Source organism: Danio rerio, chromosome 18 (assembly GCF_052040795.2).
Source record: "Danio rerio strain M-AB ecotype USA chromosome 18, GRCz13ab, whole genome shotgun sequence".
In the NCBI taxonomy this organism is placed as follows: Eukaryota; Metazoa; Chordata; class Actinopteri; order Cypriniformes; family Danionidae; genus Danio; species Danio rerio.
The window spans coordinates 1318518-1328184 of NC_141038.1; the positions used below are offsets into that span (position 1 = coordinate 1318518).

The window sequence follows — 9667 nt, forward strand, 5'->3', positions numbered from 1 at the left end:
AAAAACCTTTTAGCCTCAATTCTCTACTCTTAAATAGACATATAGCTCTTTGAGAAGCGAAATTATTAACATTTATGAACATTATGATTTTATGAAAAAATGCAATACACTTACGAGTCTATATGAGTCTAACCTGGGAGGTTAATTTCAAACAAACTCATTTCATTTTGATACATCTTTACTTCATCTTCAATAAGCATCAGCTAATTACAGTTTTCATTTTTATTAAATGTATCTTGGTCTAAGAAATGTTTAAATGTTAAAAAACCCAAAACACAGAGGATAAAACACACATTTCGACTTGAAGAGCCTTTTGTGCAACTGTTAAAGATTCCTGATGGCCTCAATGCCAATGAGTGGTTAATTATGAAATGATCATGGATGCTGAAAGTCAAGGTTTTGAGTCTGATTTTAAGGATATTTCCCAGATTTGTCCATAAATTACACTGCACTTGGAGGGTGCTTTATTAGTTTTTTTTAATCAATTAATGCATTTAGTTGGATTGCTTGTCTGAATCGATCAAGTAAGTGATGTTGTACGCACAAAATCAATACAGCGATGTACATCTGCATTTTCATAAGTCAAGCTAATTGAGAAGCAAAATGACGAACATTTTATTACTGCGTCAAAAATGAGCCAAAATGCTGAAAATCACAATTGAAAGATTTAAGAGGGGAAATTGCTTCATTTCGCTTTTCCAATACATGCATCTTAATTAAAAAATGTTTAAATATTTGTGCTGGAAATTAAAAAAAAAAAACATTTTAAATGAAGAACAACGACTGCAATGCCTGTGAAAGATTGCTTAAATCCCAATAAATGAAAGCTGAAAGTCACAATTTTGAGTCTCACTTTAACAGTTCTTAAGCGGATCTGGAACACACTCCTCATCCTCAAACACACACTCTCTTCACCTGCGGCTCCAGCAGACAGTCAGCAGATGGTTCTCCAGATCTCTTCAGTGGATGCTGGTACCCGGGCTCCAGCCGCTGCTTGGGGTCCTTTATCAGCTGATACCTGGCCTCCAGTGGGTCCTTGGGGTCCTTTAAAAGCTGATACCTGGAGTCCATCAGGTCCTTGGTGTCCTTTATTGGCTGGTACCTGGGCTCCAGCAGATTCTTGGGGTCCTTTATCAACTGAAACCTGGGCTCCAGCGAGTCTTTGGTGTCCTTCAGCGGCTGGTATCTGGGCTCTAGCAAGTTCTTGGGGTCCTTTATCAGCTGGTACCCAGGATCCAGCCCATCCTGATTTTTTGGAGGCTGGGACCCAGGCTCCAGCAGGTTCTTGGGGTCCTTTATCACCTGAAACCTGGGGTCCAGCAGGTGCTTGGGACTCTTTAGTGGCTGATACCCAGGCTCTAGCAGGTCCTTGGTGTCCTTTAATGGCTGGTACCCAGGCTCCAGCAGATCCTGCTTTAGTGACTGATTTCCAGGCTCCAGCAGGTCTTGGTGGTCCTCTGGCGGCTGGTACCCAGGCTCCAGCGGGTCCAGAGGGTCCTTGGAGAGCAGGATGCTGATGGAGGGCAGTGTCCGGTGCACTGTCACCTGGGCGTCTCCTCTGTCCTGGCTCTCCCAGACCTCCCGCAGGCCCCGGTACTGCAGTTTGCTGATCTGATGGAGTCCCGGCATCTTCCTCTTCATGATCTCAGCACAGGTGATGGTTTTGGTGACTGCGCGTCCGGAGCCACTGAACACCACCTGTCGGAGTGCGGCTCCGTCTTGCATCCGCGCCATGGAGAAGCCCATCAGATTGCGGATTTTACTGCCTTCTTTGACTCTCATCTCCAGCACGCCGGCAGTGAGGTTGGGGAACGGACAGCAGAGCTCGTCCTCCAGCCGACACACTCGCTTAAAGCCCGCAGAATTGTTGAGCTGGAGGTTTGCGGAGCCGGACAGCTCCATTATTGGACTTAAGAGTGATTCGTAATCATTATCAGGATCTAATTACATTACAAAACACAGCACGGGTCTCAGTCTGAAAAGTGCTGGGATTTACCCACGTGTCTCCTCAATGCAGCATCCATGCAACTTTTTTTGGATTGATGTGCTGATTGCTGGATTTTGAGTGCACTTACTTCTGTCGCTGCTGTCTCTGTGTCTGCGCTCTCAGCTGATGTGCTCTTCTGTTTGTGGATCTGCTCTCGCTGGAGTGAATCTGCTGTCTTACGCTGAGATTTTCCTCCTCATGCGCTGCTGGAGTCCCTCTGTTCCTCAGTGGAGACTTGTGCTGCCTCGTAAATGCTGGATGAGAGAGAGAGAGAAAGAGAGAGAAAGAGAGAGAGAGGGGGGGGGTTGCTTTCTTAAAGCAACAGTAACCTCAAATCAACACTTGTTTAGGAATCTGTTGATGGTGGGATCTATTCTTCTGTTGAAAATGGAAAATAAATCAACCCAGGCTGACTGGAGATACATGCCTCAGGCTATATTTCTTCAGTACGTAAAATAAGTTGCTCCGGTTACACTTCTGTGCAGTTTCTGATGTCAAATCCAGTAGAGGGAGCTGTCTCCATTTGTATTTAAATCTGAGATACTTTACTTATGGAATGCGTTGTTGTACATTTTCATATGACAAACCAAATGGAGGGCGCCGTCTCATTTGGCCATTACATCTGTAAAATGTGATGTTAATGCTCTTCATACAGGAGAGATCCATTTAGACGGACACAATCAAATGGCTTCTTATCACCTGCGCACACTTGAGTTATTCAGCAACATCTCTGCTGTTCTTTCCATCCTTTAATCCATCTTTAATTAACCTGTGATCAGAAATGAGCTTAACGTGATGCTCTTTCCCACTATAAAGCTCATTTATGCACAGTAATGCATTTCTTGGATGCTCTTATCTCAAACTTCTTATATATTGCATTTGTTTTTTATCAGTTCATTTTAAAAACACTTTTCTTATTTAGAGTTTTTGTATCATTTCTAATCCAAATATCAATTCTTTAATCAAGAAGTGTTTTACACAAGCAAAAAAGTCAAAATAGATAAAGAGGCAAAACATTGGTTCAAACAGGGACAAAACAATGAAATAAACATGGGCAAAACATTGTGGCAAAACATTAGTTCAAAGGTGGGCAAAATATTGGGGCAAAACATTGGGGCAAACATAGGCAAAATATTATTTCAAACATGGGCAAAACATTAAATCAAACATAGGCAAAACGTAGTGGAAAATCATTGGGTCAAACATGGGCAAAATATTAGGGCAAAACATTGAGTCAAAAAGGGCAAATATTTGGGCAAAACATGGGCACAACATTGGAGCAAAACATTGGGTCAAACATGGGCAAAACATTGGAGCAAACCATTGGCAAAACATAGGCAAAACATCGATTCAAACATGGGCAAAACACTGAATCAAACGTAGGCAAAATGTAGGGGCAAATCATTGGGAAAAAAATTGGGTCAAACATGGGCAAAACAATAGGGCAAAAAATGGTCAAAACATTTGGTCAAACATGAACAAAACATTGGGTCAAAGGTGCAAAACAGCTGGCCAAAACATGGGGTCAAACATGTGCAAAACATTAGGTCAAAGGTGCAAAACAACTGGCCAAAACATGGGCAAAACATTGGGTCAAACATGGGCAAAACATTGATTCAAACATGGGCAAAACATTGAGTCAAACATGGGCAAAACATTGGGTCAAAGGTGCAAAACAACTGGCCAAAACATGGGCAAAACATTGGGTCAAACATGTGCAAAACATTGGGTCAAAGGTGCAAAACAACTGGCCAAAACATGGGCAAAACTTTGGGTCAAACATGGGCAAAACATTGGGTCAAACATGGGCAAAACATTGGGTCAAACATGGGCAAAACATTGGGTCAAACATGGGCAAAACATTGGTTCAAACATGGGCAAAACATTGGTTCAAACATGGGCAAAACATTGGTTCAAACATGGGCAAAACATTGGGTCAAACATGGGCAAAACATTGGGTCAAACATGGGCAAAACATTGGTTCAAACATGGGCAAAACATTGGTTCAAACATGGGCAAAACATTGGTTCAAACATGGGCAAAACATTGGTTCAAACAAGGTCAAACATTGGTTTAAACAATTTCGCCTTCATTCAACATGACTTGCAAACACGTATAAGAGCTCTTTCAAACAATTCTTACACAACGGACAGCAACATCCACAATACACAACCCTGAATTGCCTCCATTGCTGCTCATTTATCATCAGAGCCATTTATTGACATTCTTTATAGAGGCAGTGTCAAATTTGCCTTTTTGCAATGAATTGGATCCAGAATAAGAAAGGCTTTAAAGCATTTTTTAACAATACATGACGTTCATTTTTTTCAAACTGTGGCCGTAAACAGAAACACAACTAGTATAGTGCTGATGAAAATTGAGTGGATGCTAATGTCTTTAACCAGCTCAAAGCAATCAAGAATAACTGTAACATCAAGCGTATGCTAAACTCAGCAGACAGCCCTGTACCTTTAATAAATCAGCCCAGATCCCCTAAAGCTCCAGTGCTGATGTGTTTAAAGGACGTCCGGCAGCAACTAGAGGAACGCTGACAATTAAACCACAGTTCTGGAACACAGAGCCAAAGACATTTTCTGAAAGTGTGAATGAAATTAGCTGCAATCTAATTGAAAAGCTCCTTCACAGAGCAGATGAAAGTCAGGCTGTAAATGCGCTGTGATTGGCCTTTATCCTCCACATGCATTTGGCCATTACATCTGCATAATGTGATGTTAATGCTCTTCATACAGGAGAGATCCATCCAGACGGACACAATAAAATGGCTTTTTATCACCTGCGCACACTTGAGTTATTCAGCAACATCTCTGCTGTTCTTTCCATCCTTTAATCCATCTTTAATTAACCTGTGATCAGAAATGAGCTTAACGTGATGCTCTTTCCCACTATAAAGCTCATTTATGCACAGTAATGCATTCCTTGGATGCTCTTATCTCAAACTTCTTATATATTGCATTTGTTTTTTATCAGTTCATTTTAAAAACGCTTTGCTTATTTATTTATTTTTTCTTATTCTTATTTTCTTATTTCTAATCCCAATATCAATTCTTAAATTTAATAAGCGTTTTACACAAGTAAAAAAAGTCAAAATACTAAGTCAAAATGGATAAAGTGGCAAAACATTGGTTCAAACGGGGACAAAACATGGGCAACACTGGGGCAAAAAATGGAGCAAAACATTGGTTGAAACATGGTCAAAATATTGGTTCAAACATGGGCAAAACAATAGGTTAAACATAGGCAAAACACTGTGTCAAACATGGTCAAAATATTAGTTCAAACATGGGCAAAATAATTGGGCAAAACATTGGTTTTAATGTGGCCAAAATATTGGGGCAAAATGTTGGTTCAAATGTGGGCAAAATATTGGGGCAAAACATTGAATCAAACATAGGCAAAATGTAGGGGCAAATTATTGGGTCAAACATGGGCAAAACATGGGCAAAATATTAGGGCAAAACATTGGGTCAGACATGGGTAAAACATTGGGTCAAAACATGGGCAAAACATTGGAGCAAACATGGGCAAAACATTGAATCAAACATGGGCAAAACCTTGGGGCAAAACATTGGGTCAAGCATAGGCAAAACATTGGGTCAAAACAATGGGTAAAACATGGGCAAATCATTGGGTGAAACATGGGCAAAACAATGGGGCAAAACATTGGTTCGAACATGGGCAAAACATTGGGGCAAACATGAGCAAAACATTGGGTGAAACATGGGCAAAACAATGGGGAAAACATTGGTTCGAACATGGACAAAACATTGGGGCAAACATGAGCAAAACATTGGGGCAAACATGGGCAAAACATTGGGTCAAACATGGGCAAAACATTGGGGCAAACATGAGCAAAACATTGGGTCAAACATGGGCAAAACATTGGGTCAAACATGGGCAAAACAATGGGGAAAACATTGGTTCGAACATGGACAAAACATTGGGGCAAACATGAGCAAAACATTGGGTCAAACATGGACAAAACATTGGGGCAAACATGAGCAAAACATTGGGTCAAACATGGGCAAAACATTGGGGCAAACATGAGCAAAACATTGGGTGAAACATGGGCAAAACAATGGGGCAAAACATTGGTTCGAACATGGGCAAAACATTGGGGCAAACATGAGCAAAACATTGGGGCAAACATGGGCAAAACAATGGGGCAAAACATTGGTTCGAACATGGGCAAAACATTGGGGCAAACATGAGCAAAACATTGGGTCAAACATGGGAAAAACATTGGGTCAAACATGGGCAAAACATTGGGGCAAACATGAGCAAAACATTGGGTCAAACATGGGCAAAACATTGGGTCAAACATGGGCAAAACAATGGGGAAAACATTGGTTCGAACATGGACAAAACATTGGGGCAAACATGAGCAAAACATTGGGTCAAACATGGACAAAACATTGGGGCAAACATGAGCAAAACATTGGGTGAAACATGGGCAAAACAATGGGGCAAAACATTGGTTCGAACATGGGCAAAACATTGGGGCAAACATGAGCAAAACATTGGGGCAAACATGGGCAAAACAATGGGGCAAAACATTGGTTCGAACATGGGCAAAACATTGGGGCAAACATGAGCAAAACATTGGGTCAAACATGGGCAAAACATTGGGTCAAAACATGGGCAAAACATTGGAGCAAACATGGGCAAAACATTGAATCAAACATGGGCAAAACCTTGGGGCAAAACATTGGGTCAAGCATAGGCAAAACATTGGGTCAAAACAATGGGTAAAACATGGGCAAATCATTGGGTGAAACATGGGCAAAACAATGGGGCAAAACATTGGTTCGAACATGGGCAAAACATTGGGGCAAACATGAGCAAAACATTGGGTGAAACATGGGCAAAACAATGGGGAAAACATTGGTTCGAACATGGACAAAACATTGGGGCAAACATGAGCAAAACATTGGGGCAAACATGGGCAAAACATTGGGTCAAACATGGGCAAAACATTGGGGCAAACATGAGCAAAACATTGGGTCAAACATGGGCAAAACATTGGGTCAAACATGGGCAAAACAGTGGGGAAAACATTGGTTCGAACATGGACAAAACATTGGGGCAAACATGAGCAAAACATTGGGTCAAACATGGACAAAACATTGGGGCAAACATGAGCAAAACATTGGGTCAAACATGGGCAAAACATTGGGGCAAACATGAGCAAAACATTGGGTGAAACATGGGCAAAACAATGGGGCAAAACATTGGTTCGAACATGGGCAAAACATTGGGGCAAACATGAGCAAAACATTGGGGCAAACATGGGCAAAACAATGGGGCAAAACATTGGTTCGAACATGGGCAAAACATTGGGGCAAACATGAGCAAAACATTGGGTCAAACATGGGAAAAACATTGGGTCAAACATGGGCAAAACATTGGGGCAAACATGAGCAAAACATTGGGTCAAACATGGGCAAAACATTGGGTCAAACATGGGCAAAACAATGGGGAAAACATTGGTTCGAACATGGACAAAACATTGGGGCAAACATGAGCAAAACATTGGGTCAAACATGGACAAAACATTGGGGCAAACATGAGCAAAACATTGGGTGAAACATGGGCAAAACAATGGGGCAAAACATTGGTTCGAACATGGGCAAAACATTGGGGCAAACATGAGCAAAACATTGGGGCAAACATGGGCAAAACAATGGGGCAAAACATTGGTTCGAACATGGGCAAAACATTGGGGCAAACATGAGCAAAACATTGGGTCAAACATGGGCAAAACATTGGGTCAAACATGGGCAAAACATTGGGTCAAACATGGGCAAAACATTGGGGCAAACATGGGCAAAACATTGGGGCAAAACAATGGGTCAAACATGGGCAAAACACTGGTTGAAACCAACAAAATGTTATGTTAAATATAAACAAACTAATCATTGGGTTAATTATTTTAATTAAGTTTAAATGCCACTTTTTAACATAATGAATGGGTTTTCCATGTCTGACCTAACGTTGGGTTACAATGACCAGGCATGTTTTTAGAATGTATACATTAGACTAGTTTTGTGTTTCCGGGTCACATATTTGATGTAAAATGTGACTCTTGACAGGAGCAGACTGTAAGTAAATGTCTCTAAACCCTCTAGAGTCTCCCCCAGCGGTCATTAAAGCTCCTCTACTGATGACCAGCTTTACTCCTGATGTGTTTCTCCTCTTTCTCGTGTCTCTGCTTTGCTGTGATCTCAGTATATTTCCTCAGCGTGCGGGTCGGTGATGCGAGGTGTTCATTGCTGGGTTATTTGGCTCTGTCAGTGTTCTGGTTAGCGTGTGTGTGTGTGTGTGTGTGTGTGTGTGTGTGTGCTGTCACTTACACACACTATCAGCAGAGACAGCGCAGGTTCAGTGGTCCGTCCCAGATGACGACAGATGAGCCAATGAGAGACGACAGATCATTCAGCCCGAACCAATGCACTGTCTGGACCAGAAACGCACAATTCTCTAGAGGAAAAGAGAAGATTTCTTTGAAAAACACTCCTGTGATTACATTTGGCTTCCTTGATTAATGAAAACACTGACAATTTATTCTTAATGAGTATTTTTGCATCGTTTCCAGTCAAAATTAACTACTAATTCCTTTATCCAGTATCAGGGGAAATTCAACACGTTTGATTTTTAAAGTGCTTGACATACTACACTCTATGTTTTCTATGTGAGCTGTCACTGGGATGGTACCTTTTTTAAAGACACACATTTGTACTTAAAGGGTCAATATTGGTACCTCAAAAGCATATATTTGTACCTAAACATTTTAGGAGAACACTTTTGTACTTTTTAGGTACTAATATGAACCCCTGAGGAATTATTAAGGACCCTTTAGGCACAAATGGTCAGCTTTTAAAAGGGTACCACCCCAGTGAAAGCTCACGTACCTTTATTTTTTGAGAGTGTACTTACTTCCTTTTGACATTTAAATATTTGTAAAATATTCCAGGGTTGTATGGCCATACACAATAAATGCGCTTTACAAATACGCATTACTTACATACTATACAGACCACGGCAACCTCATCCTCCAACACAGAAACTCTCAAAATCATTAGTGTATTATTGTTATGTAAAACATTTTGCACAGAAAGAAAAGTTCTCTAGATTCTGTCTTGCCCTGGTCATGACTATGGATGCAAAGTTTTACCAGATGGACTCTTTCCATATTTATTTTGACTTGTATTTGAATGCAGACAACATGAACACAAAATATTTCCGGTTTTGTCTGGTCAACTTCCTGTCATTTGTAAATATACATCCTTTCCTGCCATTCAGACCTGCAACCCATTCCAAAAAGAGTTGGGACAGGGGCAGTTTAGGGCAGGCTGTGAATTACAAGGGGCTTTGGGGGGTACTGACCTCTCTGAGGGGTCAGTCCTCTAAACAGTAAGAGAAAGTTTGCTCTGAAAAGTTTGTCCTTTCTGAACATAGCTAATGTGGTCCAGCGGTTAGCACGTTAGATTATGACGCCGAGGACCCGGGTTCGATCCTCTTTAGAGTAACTTATTGTTTTCATTTTTATTGTTAAGACATATAATACTGTTAGGGTTGTTAAACATTTAAATTTCTAAAGCAGCTGTTTTATCAAAAAAAGACGTGATAGTGTCATTAGAAACTGAATTGGAAATGACCTTA

General features: G+C 41.0%; 1 protein-coding gene across 1 annotated transcript; it reads right to left on the reverse strand.

The window, feature by feature from the left end:
- Positions 1–460: 460 nt before the first annotated feature.
- Positions 461–8512, reverse strand: rpp25b (ribonuclease P/MRP subunit p25, b). The gene is given in 3 exon segments (NM_001351699.2): positions 461–1940; positions 2076–2241; positions 8359–8512. A coding segment is annotated over 1 exon segment (1008 nt). The 5' UTR covers positions 1903–1940; positions 2076–2241; positions 8359–8512; the 3' UTR covers positions 461–894.
- Positions 8513–9667: the final 1155 nt, after the last annotated feature.